Source organism: Narcine bancroftii, chromosome 14, assembly GCF_036971445.1.
Source record: "Narcine bancroftii isolate sNarBan1 chromosome 14, sNarBan1.hap1, whole genome shotgun sequence".
In the NCBI taxonomy this organism is placed as follows: Eukaryota; Metazoa; Chordata; class Chondrichthyes; order Torpediniformes; family Narcinidae; genus Narcine; species Narcine bancroftii.
Genome location: NC_091482.1, coordinates 15,281,338 through 15,299,108, shown reverse-complemented (window position 1 = coordinate 15,299,108; position 17,771 = coordinate 15,281,338). Strand labels below are relative to the sequence as shown.

Here is a 17,771-nt window from a genome sequence, read left to right as displayed (position 1 = left end):
TCCAAAGGTTGGGACTGGCCTCAAGTGATGATGTAACTGGCATATGATTTGGAGAAATACATTACCGAATTCAGACATCGAGTTCAGTTTGGAGAGTACAGAAGTCAAAACCCCTGTGAAAGACAGGGTTGAATTACAGTAACCAGAATTGGTGCTCCTTGACACAGAATCTATGGCTTTTGAATTAATGAAGACCACTTTGCTGTCTCTTTGGAATAGAAGAGAGTTCTACTGGGCCTATTTTTTGTGTTTGGCCACTTGTCTGGATTGTGATTTCATCATGGAAGATAACCACAGTTATTTAACCCTTATCTGGGTTTGTGAATTCATTGTGGAAGAAAAGCCACATTCGCTGTCTTTGAGAAGAGGACAGATTCTTCATGTAGAAAACATAATTGTGAGTAAAGAGGCTTGAAGATATAATGTTTAGAAGTGCATTATCATCATTTCTGAACTGAGAATTTAAGACCTTCAAGCAAGACTAAAATGATGCTGAACTTTTAAAGATTGACTTTTCAGATTGGGACTTTGAATTATACACACAGAAACACACACATTTACATTTGTGCATAGTGGGGGAGGGGGGGGGCGGGTTAAGTTTAGAGTTAAGTAAGAAATGTTATGTTATTAATAGTTTATTATTATTTTGAATTTGCCATTGTCTGGTGAATTTTCCATTGCTGTTCCTGTGTTAGTGCTAACAAAAACCCTTTAGACCCAAAGATAATTAAAAGGGTGTATAACACAGGCATTTTTTAAAAACTAGTCCTTATTCACAATAAATTTGTTTCATATTCATGCATTTCCATCACTGTGCCTTGTTACATTCAATTCCATAACCATTACCACCACTCTGGAACCTCGTTGCTTCTCCCACTTCCATTGTTGTTTGGTCTCAGCCCATCCATACCCAGCAATGGGAGGTAGACTGTGGTCCTTCTCCCACAGCATCCTCATGTTGGCTGCACCAAGCCTCATACATCTCTCAATAAGTATGCAGCCTGGAATGTGCAAGTCTCCCTCACCTTCTGAAAGACCAACAGGTTTTGGCAGCGTAAAGGGCATCTTTCACCGGGTTAATGGTTTTCCAGCAGCTGTGACTGTGCGAGTCCCCAGGCCCTTCTTAGCCAGAAGGGAGTTAACAGCGACCTGTTGTAAAATTTGAAAACATTTCCTATTGTTGCAACTTTTTCCATACCAAATCCACCTATTCCCCTCCACCCCTTATTTACATGGCACCACAACATGTGAACTATTAGCACAGAGCTCATGTCATTGCAAAGGTTCATGAGAAACAGCATGCGTGCAAAGATTCCCTTAAAAAAGATGTCTGTTATCTACATTCAAAAATCACGTTGCCACTAATTTTGGAAGCTTACTTGTCTTGTAAAAGATTCTGTAAAATGTACTTTGCTTGGCTTTGCACCTTTTTAAAATATAAATGAGAAGGTAAACAATTTGTCACCACTTGTGATACAATTAAACATGCCAAATTCAATAAAAGTTAATGTTTCTCCAAAGGCCCACATGATACAGCAAATCTGAAATTCTCTTTTTGTTCAGCTTGAAGTTGTTTATCATAATCTTTTTTTTACAGGAGGCAAACTTTTTGAAAAAAATTGTCCGGTGTTACAGGTAGAACTTACCTATTAATATTTCCACCGATGACCACAACTTTTTGAACTTGGCAAGACAGGTCAAACACTTTTTTTTTTATGAGGAAAGAGTTGATCGTGGACAAGGTAAATCCCGTTGTCATTGGAGCTGTTTATTGACACCAAGCATCTTGGCCTCTGGAAAACATCCAAATATTTTACTTCTAATACATTTCAATTGTTAATTTGTAAAATTACAGTGCACTCGTGTTACAGTTTTTGTGATAAGAGCAAACAAGTTTAAATATCTTGGTCAAAACTAAGCAACATTAAAAGAGTCTGGTGTTACAGCAGCTCATTTACCTAAAAAACTTCAAGCAAACAATTTTGCACTGATAATGCACACTGATCATGTTGTATCGACGTAGCCCTCTTTAATGAGCAAGATGTCTGAGTTTTACCGAATATTCAGTGGAAAAAAAGTTTGATTATTCGTGTAGGTAAATACATACTCAGTAAGATCGATTTAAGGACTGAGAACACTTCATAGAAGAGGTCGAGAGATGTTCATGCACAAAGTTGTGGCACACTTAGCTTTGTTCAAGGCTGTTACAATGCCAGTGACTGGGGTTTGAATCCGGTGCTGTCTGTGTGGAGTTTGTACATTCTCCCTATGTCTGTGAGAGCTTCCTCTGGTTTCCTCCCACCATTCGAAACATACTGGGGTTTGTAGCACAGGCTCGTGGGCCAAAAGGGCCTGTTACCATGCTGTGTCTAAATAAATAAATTCCCCAAGTTCAGTTTTGGTAGCTGGAGGCATGGCTGCCAAACGGCAAGGAAACAGCTTCTTCAACCCAACTAACACTAACCTCTTTTTGTTTTCCCCACATTCCCAACAACTCTTCTTCCGATGCTACACTCCACAGGAAATTTACAACCACCAATGAACCTCCCAGCCCACACAAATTTGGAATCAGGAAAACTGACAACACAAGGGAAGCCACGTAATCAGACAGAAAATACAAACTCCACCCACATTGCATTGCAGATCAGGATTTTATAGAAATGTATAATTTTCCCACCATCTTTTATTTTTACTGTTTCCATTAATAATGCCAAGAAATGTATATAATATCCACTTTCTCAATCTGCTCTTCCACTTTTAATGAGTTATGCCTTGCGTACTCCAGGTCCCTCAACTCCATTGATAATTCTATTAGTCTTCTGGAAATCCAGACACACATCAACACCATTTCTCAGAATTCCATGTTACCGCACCAAAATAATCTAACAAATTTGTTCACATTATTTTGCCCATTACAATTCAATACCAGTTTACCTTGATTAATTTCCAACTATTAATTATGTTACAGATCAATATTCCTAAAAATTATCCCAACCCTGAGGGTTAGAATACCATTTCTAGACTTAATGTTACTCCCTTTTATTAACAGTTACTCATTTCTGGTGTCCTACAAGACCATAAGATACAGGAGCAGAAATAGGCTATTCAGCCCTACTGCTCAGCCTTTTCCCATCTTTGATGCCCTGGCTAATCAAGAATCTGTCATTCTCTCCTTTAAATACACCCAATGATTTGGCCAAGAGCTGTCAACAATTCCTCACATTATAACCCTTTCATGCTGTGAACCTCCTCTGAACTCTGACAGCACATCCTTTCTTTAACAATGAGCTCAAAAACTGCTCACAATTAGCCTTGGAGGCAGAGCATTAAAGATTCAATTATTAATTTATGTATTGCCTCAACTTACTTCACTATTGCTTTAAAATCACCTTCTTCCTTGAAGATAAATGCAGAATATTCATTTCATTTGCCTGTGCAAATTCATATTTTTGCCCATTCTTCCTCCAAGTTTTGGATTCCCATTGATATTGAGAGCTTCTTTTCTCATTTCTACTTAATGCCATTTAAATTTTTCATGTCTCCTCTGATTCTTGGTATTATCAACCCTGTTCTTCCTACCAAACTCACTTGTAAGCAGACCTCTTCAATTTCCTCTACATTTCTTTCACATTGCAAACTCTGGATTTGTCTGATAGATTTGGCTGTCAAATTTGATACAACTTACTTGAATTAGATCCATTCAAACAGATCTTCCTCTATTAAATCATTTTTCTTTGATTAACCCAAATATTTTATGTTCCATCTCTTTAAATGTTTCCCCCCACCAAAACTTTCTGCATTGACCTCAACTCATTCTTCTGAATGAGATCAAGCGATGTCACCTTGCTTGTGAGACAAAAATCAGTTCTCTTGGAAAATTATCCCAGGTATATTTTACGAACATTTTATCCTCTCTGCTCTTAACATTAATTATCCCAATGTAAACAGATGGTAACAAAATATCCTTTTATAACCTATTTGGAATTCAGTGACCATCTCAGTATTAAACTCAGTGCATATTCCCTTTCATGTTATTGAAAATATTATAAGAATATTGCTTTAAGAATTTTACTTTCCACCACTTTCACTTGAAGCTGGGCTAATTTAATTGGCAATAGGCTACAAGGGTATCTTTTATAATGTTCATTGTGAAAGTGGATTCAAGTCATTAGGGGATCCAGTGACAGGAAGTAAAAGCGACTTAAAAGATCATTTACCTGGAGTTGTGTCAGCAACAATTACAACAATCGTTTCCACCAGCTTTCTGACGAGCACTTGTTTGCCAAATTTATGAAGATATTTGTCAATAAGCTTGAGATCTTCAGCTTTTAATTTGGTACACTTCAATTCCACTCTTGCTAGCAAATAATGACAAAGCAATAATTGATTCCAGATACAGGCACAAGGACTGATCTTGGCTTAGAATCCGTTCCAACAACCGGTACTGCATTGAAAATCTGTACTAAGAATGAAAATCTCATTAAAATACTTCAATCTATATTTGTCCTTTCTTTGGGATTCTTTGCGAAAATGTGGTGATGCCAATGCAACCCAAAGTAGTTATGCAGTAACTAATTCCTTCAATTGCCAAAGGACACAAAAAATATTATTTGATTTTAGGATCTTTTCCATCTCATGAAAGACTTTTTGACTTCCATGAAATCTGAAGAGTGATTGCAAAACAATCACAATGGCTGCCAGGCAGGAACATCCGCAGCCATTAATAACTGGTAACAAGACCTTCTTGTTTACTAAAAAATCTGAAATAGCCAAAAGTTAAAAAAAAACAATCCTCAAAGTCAATTGAAAGTTAATTGAACCAGAATCAAGAAAATAACACCATAATTACATTGATCAGAAAGAAAAACTGAAGACAAAGACATATGGATTACACAATTTGAGAAAATGAATATTGAAAAGCTGTCTCTTTCACTTTACATCGCCTACTAGATACTGAAGAAAGTGGATGATAATGACTGATGGCAATGAGTTAAAATATTCAACTGCAACAAAAGTTTTTCTTTAAAAAAAATCTGATGTATTTACAGTCATAATAGACAGGCAAAGACAGGAACTTGGAGTCAAATTTTTATATACAGAATACATGAAAGTGTCTGTTGTAAAATCTGAAACAATACATTAACTATTTACATTTAAACTACTGTGTGAAAAAGGACCTTAACAAGCTTACGACAAACTTTTACACTACAATACAACACAACGGCAGCAGGTGCCATACCACAAGTTTTTAGCGTGTTACACATTTAAAAACCACTGGCACCATTAAAGGTGCAATGACACAGACTCTACTTTTAACACTTCTTTCTCAGTCAAATAAAATACCATTGATATTTGAAAGTTTTTTTCCTCTTTAATCAGTACACAGCAGCTACTTGTAGTGCAAAAGTAGCAGAAAACATCTGGGTCAAGGAATCCAGATACATTAAATAAAACAATGATCAGAGTAGATAAACATATCCTTTTATGAAAACTTTTCACATATTTATAAAAACTATTGACACTGGCACAAAATATAACAAGTCTTTGATTATTTGTACATGTTTAGGGATGCAGTCTGAATGTATCCTAGGCTTTTCCAGTTCGTTCAACTTGGGGCTTTGCCATGACTTTCAAACAGGACTTAGCTGCTTCTTCTCATTCAGTCAACATTTACAACTATGACAAGTTACATATTTAAAAAGAGAAATAATTATACAAATTCTATGTGCAAATGCCCACAAAATCTGAGCAAAAAAGAAAAAAAATGCTGAAGATACTTCATTCCATGCAATATAAAGACAGCTTCTTCGGTTCATGGCTCCCTGTTTAGTCCTATGTACATCGCAGAATCTTTCAAGGGACAGAGTTGGATCGTAACACTGGGACTTGATGAAGTTTCATCAAATGCTTCTGTTCTAGATCAGCATCATGTACAAGGGCTTCCTCCTCTTTTGGCTGCTTCATTGCAAATTCTGTGATGCTGAAAACAAACTGCAGGCAACCAAGCTTGATATAGCTCCCATGATGCAGCAATGCTGTCCCTTCCCAACCTGCTCCACTGCCACCTATTAGACTAGAGCTGCTGGCCTTGCAGTTACATGTTTTACCATTCAGTCCCTGGCCTTGAGAACTCATAACCGTCTCTTCTTGTTCCTCCTCTTCCTTTCTGCTCTTACAATATTCTGCAAAGAAAATCAAAAATATTTACGTGGCAGTTGATAGTAAAAAGAGGTCACCCAGTGTGTTCACATTTTTTGGAATATTCAATCTTCTTCAAGAAAAATCCCACTTTAAAAGTCAGCTTTAACCATTAGAACATTCTCGTACAAGCTAAGTCAATAGGGTCAATTCTATTAACTGAAAATGTTTGCACATCATCCAAGACCCTCAGTGAAGGGGATGCTGGCAATCTTAAGAGCAATTCTGTCATTTATTCTCTGCTGCTACAGCTCTCAGGAAAAGAACAGCAGTGTGAGATGCCAGTGACTCTCCAGGAGGTTCCTTCTGTCTTTGTTATTATTTATTTTAACCGGAATGGGCTACTCGCCATCTTAACAGTTTGATCTCAAAGTATTTCAGCAAACGAGACTGTTCACCAATATAATAAAGTTTATGATGCCTCGAGCATAGCAGTATTCTGCCTCTTGCGTTTTCTAAGATTTAAAAAAACTTAATTAAAGGGCTATCAGACAAGTAAAAATATTCTTCACAAGTTGACCATAGTTTCAAATCACATTGATTGGTCCAAAGGAAAACACACTGCCTTAATTACCTCCAAGGATACAAGTTAAAATTCTCATTGTATTCAAATCAGTGATCTTATCCCAAACCTTGAAACCTCCTCTAGAATTAGAAAGATGCAGCATGGAAACAAAGCGTGGCCCAGACTCGGTGCTGACCACCAAGCATCATCTGCATTTACCATGGATGAAGACAAAAGAACTCAGGAAAATAAATAGTGATGTCTTGAAGAGGCACTGGAGATCTTAAAAAACCATTAATGCAGCTAAATACCTGGAGCCTGATCAAGTGCATCCCAGGACACATTGGGCAGCTAGATAAGAAACTGCATGAGCTCTGGCAGAGATGTTTACAGTATTGTTGAACACAGGTGAGGAGCCAAGACTAGAGGGTGGCTAATGTGCACAAGGCTGCAAAGATAAATAGACCAATTACAGAGCAGTGAGCGGTAAGTTACTGGAGGGATTTAAGAGACAGGATCTGCATGCATTTGGAAAGGCAAAGACTGACAAGGGATAATGTATGGGAAATTGCCCCCTAAAAGCAAGTTTTTAAGGCGATCAGAGGATTGAGGGCAAGCAGAAGATGGATTTCAGCCAGGCCTTTGACAAGATCTTACAATGTAAGTTGGTCAGGAAGTTCAGATCACCCAGGATACAGGACGAGATGACCAAATGGATACAGAATTATGGCAACAGAAGGTGGTAGCAGAGGGTGCTATTCAGATTGGAGACCAGTGAGCAGGGATGGGCGCTAGTCTACTTTTTAAATTTAGATTTTAAATACATCAGAGAAACAGGCCATTTCAGCCCATGAACTGTGCCACCCAATTAACCTACATCCCCAGTATGTTTTGAATGGTGGGATAAAACCGGAGCCCCCATAGAAAACTCATGCAGACACTGGGAGAACATGCAAATTCCTTACAGACAGGGCAGGATTCAAACCCCGGTCCCAATCACTGGCACAGCATTGCATTAACTGCAACACTGTGTCGCCCACAGTAGTCGTTTAGCATCTATGTAAACAGTTTGGATAACAATGTGCATGACACTAAAACTGGTGGTTCATCAGACCACGTATGAAGGTTATCTAAGATTGCAACAGGATCTAGATGAACTGAGCCAAAGAATGCCAGATGGAATTTGTCAGACAAGTGTGAGGTGTGTTACACTTTGGATGGTTAAACCAGGCTAAACTTTGCACTGTTAATAGCAGAACCCTATGGAGTCATGATAAAACTTTGCATGATTTTGGCAAGACTATACTTTTGAGAATGATGTACTTCTGGTCAACCTGCTACAGAAAAGTATTATTAAGCTTCAAAGCACGCAGAAGAGATTCACGAGAGTGTTGTGACAATGAGCGGGAAGAGAGGGAATGGGTGATTGAGTTACAGAAACCTTTTCTCACTGGAGTGTAATAGAAGAGGGGAACCTAATATCTAACTCTACAGGGCAGATTTAAGGTGAGATGCAAGGATCTAAAAGGGATCTGAGGGACAGCCTCTTCACAGAGAGAGTGGTGAACATATGAAATGATTTGCCACAGAAAGTGGCCAAATCAGGAACAATTGTTCGATTCAAAGGACATTTGGCCAGTACATGCATAGGAAAGGTTTAGATGGGTTATGGACTGAAGGCAAGATCAGCATGGACAAGGGGCCATTTCCAAGGTGCAGAACTCTATGACACCCATTTTTACACTAATCCCAGTCCATCCCATTTTATTCTCCTCACATTCTCAGCAACTTTACCCAGATTTTCCCACTCTTACATACACTTGGATTGAGTGACAATTAGTTGACAAGCCCACACATTTTTTGGATCGTGGGAGCAAGCCAGAGCCCCCAGAGGAAACCCATTTGGTCACAATAAGTACATGCAAACTCCACACTGACACCACCGTGGGTCCTGATTGAACTTGGGTCACTGGAATTGAGACAGCAGCTGCTCGACGAGCTGCACTACTATGCTGTCCCCAACACCAACAAGTCAGAGATCTTCATATCCCTCCAATCCCAGCTCCTTGAACACCCCTGATTTTTTTTCAATCCATAATTTATATTAAAATCATTTTTCCATAGTTTGGTTTCAAGAATAGCTTTCATTTGGATGGAATACTGCAATGGATGAAACATGGTCAAAGGAAGACAGGAATATGGCAGTGTTAAGAAAAAATCTAGAAAAAGTGAGGAGAAAAAGAGGGACAGTCTTATTCTTCATAACCCTTCAATACCTGCTCTTCTTCCTTCTCCTTTCTCTCTCTCCCTGAATATCTACATGCAGATAATTTAAAATCAAGTTGGAGCTAAATACTTCCCTAAAACACTGAGTGACTTGATGTTGGCATAAATAAGATTGCCTTCACTACTGTGCTTCTAAGTAGGTATTGGGTAATCAAATAGCATGATGCCTGCTTAATTCAGTGTCAAGACTGGGATATCTATGGTGTGTTGTCGCCTCATTGAGATGAAGAAAGCCGAACCCAAGGTCTGAAACCATGGGAGTACACCCCCTTTATGAAGGAGAAGCATAGGAGATGCTCTTACAGGACCGTGACAGCGGACCAGCAAGGGTCTCTGCGGCTGAAGGACCCACACGGGCCGCCAGGTGCTGAAGATTGGCTCAAGGGAACCAGTGTCAGGACCTGGACTTCAGATGGGTGCTGAAGGCAAGAAGGGATACTGAAGGGTCTTAGGCAGTGAAGGCTTCCTGATTGTATCATAGGTTTGGGCCGGAGGCTCAGGTTGCCGATGGTTTGAACCGGAGCCTGTGCAGCTGCGGAGGCTTGCGGGAGTGCTGGAGGCAAATCCACCGACACTCAGCATCTCCGAAGGGACTGTCCTACTGTTAGGAGTGCCGGTCAATGCTCATGGTGACTGTTTACCTTCTGGCAGACAAAGATTTAAGTACATTACATTTTTATGTATTATGTGACAATAAAAAGGAACCCTTGAAGAGTCTATCTCCCAGGAGCTCCCTTTGGCCTGAGATGGTAATTGCAAGTTCCTGCATTGTTTTGTTTTAAAACATCTTTTATTCCACTTTTCTGTTTATATGTATTTATTTTAAAATGCCTGATCACATTAATATGTCTGGAATTGAATATATTGTAAAACTACTTATACAATGAACAGATGGGCAGTTTCTTTGTTTATTTTTACAATGTTGATACAACTTGTCAAGCAATGAACCAGAATTGCTGGAAATGTTGGGTAAAGTCTAATCTCTGGTGTTGTTGCGTGGAGTTCGAACATTTGCCTTGTGGTTTTCATTCAGATGCTCTGATTTTCTCCCAGAGACATGCAGCTTGGCAGATTCATTTGCCACTGTAACTTTCTCCCTTTGTAGATTGGCAGTAGAATCTTGGGAGTCAAGGTTTAGAGTGCGAGTTGGTAGGGGGAGAAAATTTGATGAGATTGTGGGGGATAATAGGTCAGAGGGAAAATTAGAACTGATGAACTGGATGGCCCCTTTTGCAAGAAAATATGGAATACAATAATAGTTTATTAATTTAAATGAACTTTGAGAACTGGGAAAATAAAATACTTACTTATTACACTTTGAACTTTGGCAACAACACTGCTTGGTGGAGTGGGCGTCGTTTTCTCAGAGAAGTCACAAGAATAGAGCACATTGTCAACTGTTGTCCCGTGTTCACTGTAGTTCAACAATTCATAGTGTTTTCCATTCTAAAATTAGATAATATACCAACATTTTAAATTGTCAACAAGTCTTTATTTTGAACAGTAGATTGTTCCGTTGTTAGCAATTGAAGTGTTCCATGCTTTTGGATCTTATGCACCCAGTGTCTCCCTTAGATTGTCAATGACGAGTCTACATTCAACCCAAGTATAAGCATAGGTCATAAAATGCAGAGGGGGAAAACAGAAGGTAAACTAATTGCAAAGAAGAACTGCTTTTCCTCTCAATAAACCATTAATGGTATATTATGAGCTTTACTCATTGAAATAAAACTTATTTCAAGACAAGTCACCAAGTAACTGCCACTTTGCAGTCATTACTTGACTACTATTGAAAGAGTAAAACATCATTTCACTTATCAGTTGTAGTGCAATATCATGAATGTTGCAGCTTACTTTCAATCGTGCCATCAGGCCACAGACTTTCAATCGTGCCATCAGGCCACAGACTTTCAATCGTGCCATCAGGCCACAGACTTTCAATCGTGCCATCAGGCCACAGACTTTCAATCGTGCCATCAGGCCACAGACTTTCAATCGTGCCATCAGGCCACAGACTTTCAATCGTGCCATCAGGCCACAGACTTTCAATCGTGCCATCAGGCCACAGACTTTCAATCGTGCCATCAGGCCACAGACTTTCAATCGTGCCATCAGGCCACAGACTTTCAATCGTGCCATCAGGCCACAGACTTTCAATCGTGCCATCAGGCCACAGACTTTCAATCGTGCCATCAGGCCACAGACTTTCAATCGTGCCATCAGGCCACAGACTTTCAATCGTGCCATCAGGCCACAGACTTTCAATCGTGCCATCAGGCCACAGACTTTCAATCGTGCCATCAGGCCACAGACTTTCAATCGTGCCATCAGGCCACAGACTTTCAATCGTGCCATCAGGCCACAGACTTTCAATCGTGCCATCAGGCCACAGACTTTCAATCGTGCCATCAGGCCACAGACTTTCAATCGTGCCATCAGGCCACAGACTTTCAATCGTGCCATCAGGCCACAGACTTTCAATCGTGCCATCAGGCCACAGACTTTCAATCGTGCCATCAGGCCACAGACTTTCAATCGTGCCATCAGGCCACAGACTTTCAATCGTGCCATCAGGCCACAGACTTTCAATCGTGCCATCAGGCCACAGACTTTCAATCGTGCCATCAGGCCACAGACTTTCAATCGTGCCATCAGGCCACAGACTTTCAATCGTGCCATCAGGCCTCAGACTTTCAATCGTGCCATCAGGCCACAGACTTTCAATCGTGCCATCAGGCCACAGACTTTCAATCGTGCCATCAGGCCACAGACTTTCAATCGTGCCATCAGGCCACAGACTTTCAATCGTGCCATCAGGCCACAGACTTTCAATCGTGCCATCAGGCCACAGACTTTCAATCGTGCCATCAGGCCACAGACTTTCAATCGTGCCATCAGGCCACAGACTTTCAATCGTGCCATCAGGCCACAGACTTTCAATCGTGCCATCAGGCCACAGACTTTCAATCGTGCCATCAGGCCACAGACTTTCAATCGTGCCATCAGGCCACAGACTTTCAATCGTGCCATCAGGCCACAGACTTTCAATCGTGCCATCAGGCCACAGACTTTCAATCGTGCCATCAGGCCACAGACTTTCAATCGTGCCATCAGGCCACAGACTTTCAATCGTGCCATCAGGCCACAGACTTTCAATCGTGCCATCAGGCCACAGACTTTCAATCGTGCCATCAGGCCACAGACTTTCAATCGTGCCATCAGGCCACAGACTTTCAATCGTGCCATCAGGCCACAGACTTTCAATCGTGCCATCAGGCCACAGACTTTCAATCGTGCCATCAGGCCACAGACTTTCAATCGTGCCATCAGGCCACAGACTTTCAATCGTGCCATCAGGCCACAGACTTTCAATCGTGCCATCAGGCCACAGACTTTCAATCGTGCCATCAGGCCACAGACTTTCAATCGTGTCATCAGGCCACAGACCTTCAATCGTGTCATCAGGCCTCAGACTTTCAATCGTGTCATCAGGCCACAGACTTTCAATCGTGTCATCAGGCCACAGACTTTCAATCGTGTCATCAGGCCACAGACTTTCAATCGCGTCAGGCCACAGACTTTCAATCGCGTCAGGCCACAGACTTTCAATCGTGTCAGGCCACATGCAGTTATGCATCATGAAAATTGGCCTTTTGGTCCACTGAGTCTGTGCTGATCATCAAGTATCCATTTCTACTAAATTAATTTTTTTGTCTTTCCACATATTTAAAAAAAAATACAATCTCATGCAATCACACATCCTGCTGCCGTGAAAACCGACCAAGTTGCTGTAGCTTTAGTACAAAATCTACAACTGAAATTAGATTTTTTAAGATGGACATTTCCTTTGTCTATTTGATTGCTCAGTTATTTAAAATGGGAAAGAAAACCAGATATCTCACTGACAAAATTTAACATGTTCTGCACTGAAATGACAATCCAAAATAGAGGCCTTCAACATCTTGCATGACCAATATTTTATTTTTGGATCACAGATCACTGTTGGTTCAGGCTTGCAGAAAGCAATTGATCCAAGACTATAACATTACTTTTGTAGACTGTACAAATTTCATAAACAGCTAATAATGATTCTCTAACCCATTTCTGGAATTAAAATATTTCAGTCTAGAGACCCATCCAACAGTCATATGAGGCAAATGCCAGTTCCTCAGATTTCAGATTTATTGTCAGAATACATACATGGCATCACACACAACCCTGAGATTCCTTTTTTTCTAGCGGGCGCGGCAGAATTAAGACTAATTGGTAGTGCAAAAAAATGTACACACCATAAAACGTAAACCAAGAACAATAAACAGATAATGAATGTAAATTGCAATAGAGAGAACAAAAACTCTCTTGAAACTTTTCCTCAATTGTTAACATTTCAATTGATTTAACTTTTACAGATAGTATAGCAATGCATTTCATACTGTGATAATTCTTTAGCTAACAAATTCTAGCTTCTTCCCTTTGATTTACAATAATCAATTATGCCCCTGTTACTGACCGAAAGATCAGTGGATTTTCCTTTTATAAATGACCCTTTAAACACAACTACTATTTGATCTCAGGTTTTATTTTTTACTGACCTCTAGTAGCCTTTCTTTATCAAATCTACAAAAACTATATTTATGCACTTAGTTATTAACTGCCAACTCTCTTGTTGCAAAGGGTAAGAAACTACAGCCAATACTTGGAATGAGCTATGCTAAGATGAAAACAATATTGCCAGCAAAAACAATTCAAAAATACAAATGTTAATCAGCTCCAAAATGACAGCAACTTAACATATAGAACATATGGTAAATGGATCTGATTATATTCTGCAATGGCACTTGTTTTCCTCCATGCAAAGAGTGATTTACTTTTTGTACTCGGGGATTCTTGTCATGATAACTATACTTCCGCATTTCAGTAGTTGCCATTGGAGACAATTTATTGCACGAGTTAGCAGCTGAAAATTTTCATTCCACTGATGAATCTCACAGCACTCGTACAGTAAAATCCCTGTTATCTGGAATTCAAGCAACAGGCAAAAAAATTCATGGAAAATAAATAGATAAAAAACACTGAAGTTTAACATTGGCACCCCCTAGGAGTTAATTCACCAATCAAGCCACGGGCAAATTCACTTATCAGGAATCGACCAGTCTCCATAAGAACAGGATACCGGGGTTTTACTGTATTTCCCTTGAAAGTCTTTTACCACTGTGCATTAATGTAACTTGTTCACACAAATTTTACATTCAATTAATTCTCATTCCCCTCAAGGCAAATGCTATCAAATATATCCAGTTCTTTTCCTCAGCTCAGAAACTCTACACTTGGAAACCAGGGGTACATGTAGATGCTGGAATTGGAGCAAATCAATTCGCTGGAGGAATTCAGCAGATCGAACAGCATCAGTAGAAGGAAAAGGGTGACATTTTGTGCCACAACCCTCATTAAGAACGGTCTTAATGATGACTTTTAAGCCTGAAACATCAAATCTTTCTCTCCTACTGATGCTGCTTGACCCATCAACTTCTCCAGCAGAATGATTTTGCTCTGATTGATATTTGTTGTCATACACACAAGCTGAAATTCATAACTGCTGCAGCTAAACAGGTACTTGTAAAGAAAAAAAATCTATCATAGTAAACTAATTGAATTCAGTTCAAGGACCAGAAATACACTAGGTACAAATATTCAGAGTAATCCTAGCGTAAAAAAATTACTTGGGGAAAACAAAATCGGCGCGGACAAGAGGGGCCGAGATGGTTCCATACAGTAATTGTTATATGGTTAAAAATACTGCAAACATTCCTTTTGTGCTATTGGAGCAGTCCATGATGGATGCAACAAGAGTCCGACTGCTGTTGGAAAGAAATAGTTTCTGAACAGAGAGGGACTGCTTTTCAGGATTCTGTACCTTTTTCCTGAAGGTAGCAGTTCGAAGAAGTTGTGACCAGTGTGGCAGGAGTTCGTTATGATGATGGCTGCCTTGAGGCAGCGCCTCATGTGGATATCTGCAAATGATGGGAATTTGGAGCCTCCATCGAATTCCCAAACCAGGCTATGATACAACCTGCTAGTAGTATGCATTTCACAGTGCACTTACAGAAATTTGATACAACATCCGATGACATGCTAAACCTCCTCAGGAAGTCGAGGTGTTGGGGTCCCTTCTTCACAGTTGCCTCAATGTGCCGGCTCCAGGAGAGGTCTTTGAAATATGGACTCCCAGGGACTTGAAGATCCTGACTCTTTCCACCTCTTTTTCATCAATGCATACAGATGCGCTGCCCCTCAGCCTCTCCTTCCTAAAATCAACAATAAACTCACTGGCCTTGTTGATGTTGACAACAAGGTTGTTTCGCTGGCACCACCCAACCATATTCTCGATCTCCATCCTGTAGTCTGATTCATCATTTCCAGTTTTTGGCCAACAACAATGGTGTTGTCAACAAATTTGTAGATCAAGTTGGAGCTGAAATTGGCAAAGCATTCATGGGTGTTCAAGGAATAGAATAGAGGACTAAGCGCATAGCGTTAGGGTGCCAGTGTTGATGGTGAGAGAGGAGGAGGTGATGTTGCTAGTCAGCACAGATTGAAATCTGTCAATGAGGAAATCAAGGTTCCAGTTGCAGAGGGAAAGACAGATCCCAGATCCTTTAGCTTGGTCATTACTTTTCCTAGTTCTTTCTTTGGCTTGGCTTCGCGGACGAAGATTTATGGAGGGGGTAAATGTCCACGTCAGCTGCAGGCTCGTTGGTGGCTGACAAGTCCGATGCGGGACAGGCAGACACGGTTACAGCGGTAAATTGGTTGGTTGGGGTTGGGTTTTTCCTCCTTTGCCTTTTGTCAGTGAGGTCCTAGTATGATGGTCTCAAATGCCAAGCTGCATGACGTGAGTGTTCATGTGGTTCAAGTGATCTTACAGAGTTAAGGTCCAGCGAGATGAGATCTTTTGTCAACCTGCTGTGATGACAGATGAACTGAAGTGGCCTCGGTCCTTCCTGAGATAGGAGCTGATTTGCTCTTTAGACAGCAATTGGAAATCAACAATTATGGTTTAGGACATCGGCATTATACTTGTGCTGTGCAAAATTTTCTAGTTAAGCGCAGCAAGCTTCAAGCGTTCTACCGACTGAGTGAGTGTTGTCATTGTGTAAAACTTCCAATCAACTTGAGGTACTGTTTCAGCAAGATCACTGTAAAATTAAGTATTTCCCAGGAACAGAATACTTACCTCATCATAGAATATGCAGGCATGTTTGCCTGAAACATAATTACAATAACCATAATTTGTAAGGCACACATCCATGTCAGCACCTGAAAAGAAACAGGAGAGCAAATTTCAGTTGCAATAGTCAGTCTACATTTTATCAGCTGCTCTCAAATTACTTGGAACATCAATAAACACAAGTTTCAAGAAACAAGCTAGATCCAGAGAATACATTTCTATAGAATGAAAGCAAAAAATAAAGTCAGTAGACCACAAAATGAATAAGTATGAAGAATACATATCACGTTAAATGAGAGAGAAAATGAGGAGAGTTACAAAGAAAAAAGGGATGAAATAAGAAGGAAGACCAAGAGTGCAGAAACTACAGACTAAGACATGAAAACAAGACAGTTGCTGGCAGTAGGGAATCAGTGAATTAGCAATTCAACAAGGGAGTTAGTAAGGGTGAGCACTGCAGAGGTAGGAGAGAATGAGCAAGTTTGAGGCAGTAGCAGAGAGTGGAAAGCACTGCAGAAGGTAGTACGAGGGAAAAGAAAACAGACAAGAGGTAACGTCTAAATCAGATAGAAAAGATCACAAATATGAAAGGAAGGCATATATAATTGGTTCGGAGATGCACATAAAGAGAAATACAAAGATATTTTACATACAATAGGAGATCAACTAGTCAACAAAAGCAAGCATGCTCGATGTGCTTTATTTGGTGAACCAGACGAAAGTATTGTAAAAATAAAATGATCTGAAAACAATTTCTCCAGTCACATTCTTGCTTAATACCAGAGTCAAAAACCTCAGGTAAAGATGCATGACCAAGCACCAGAGGAACTTTCTGCCACTCTTTCAGATTTTTGTAGCTGGAGAAGCATGCTCTTTCTAGATTCAACTTTGAATGTCCAATAAGCTAGCTTTATTTGTCAAGCATTCATCACTGTCAAATAAAACAGGCAATTAATATTGACAGAAGGGATGGGCTAACAAACTTTTGTTCTGCATTTCAAGCTTATCAGAAAAGATATCAGAAAAAACAATCAGCCACTTACAAATTATTTTTCAGTTAGTAATTTAAGTTAATGGGGTTTTTTTTACTCACCTGTTCCAATATAAAGTGTTCTGTAGCACATACTAACAGCTTGACCTTTACCCGTGAGAGGATAAAACACAGCTCTTGCCTGAACTTCTTTCACTGGAACTAGAAAGCAAAGGTAAATTCAATGTCAGGAAAAGTATGTAAAATTGTGCCTGCCACACATCACATTTCTAATTCAACCCTACCCTTACCAACAGGTGAAGTCAAATCAGTGACCAAAGGGGCCATTTAACAGGATACCAGTACATTTCAACTGGAGTCTCACACAAGTCTGATCAGGTTGGAGTGAAAATTCCCAATTTGGTATTTCATTAAATTTTCCTGCAATAAAAACACCCCAAAATTCCTCATATTCATTGGCAATAACTTGCCATATGGAATTTGAATATTACTTCTGGGTCATCGTCACATTCTTGAAAATGCCATGGAGACAGAAATGCACCTAAAATACAACCATTTGAAAA

At 39.9% G+C, this 17,771-nt stretch overlaps 1 protein-coding gene across 4 annotated transcripts in view; it reads right to left on the bottom strand.

Annotated features, from left to right (window-relative positions):
- Positions 1–5,038: 5,038 nt before the first annotated feature.
- The window catches only part of phf12b (PHD finger protein 12b), a 53,164-nt gene continuing 40,431 nt past the window's right edge, over positions 5,039–17,771 (bottom strand). For all 4 annotated transcript variants that reach the window (XM_069911613.1, XM_069911614.1, XM_069911616.1 and 1 more), the window contains 4 exons: positions 17,311–17,409; positions 16,224–16,306; positions 10,297–10,435; positions 5,039–6,182 (listed from right to left, as the gene is read on the bottom strand). In XM_069911613.1, coding sequence (XP_069767714.1) covers positions 5,854–6,182; positions 10,297–10,435; positions 16,224–16,306; positions 17,311–17,409 — 650 coding nt within the window. In that variant the 3' untranslated portion in view covers positions 5,039–5,853. The remainder of the gene's footprint in view (positions 6,183–10,296; positions 10,436–16,223; positions 16,307–17,310; positions 17,410–17,771) is intronic.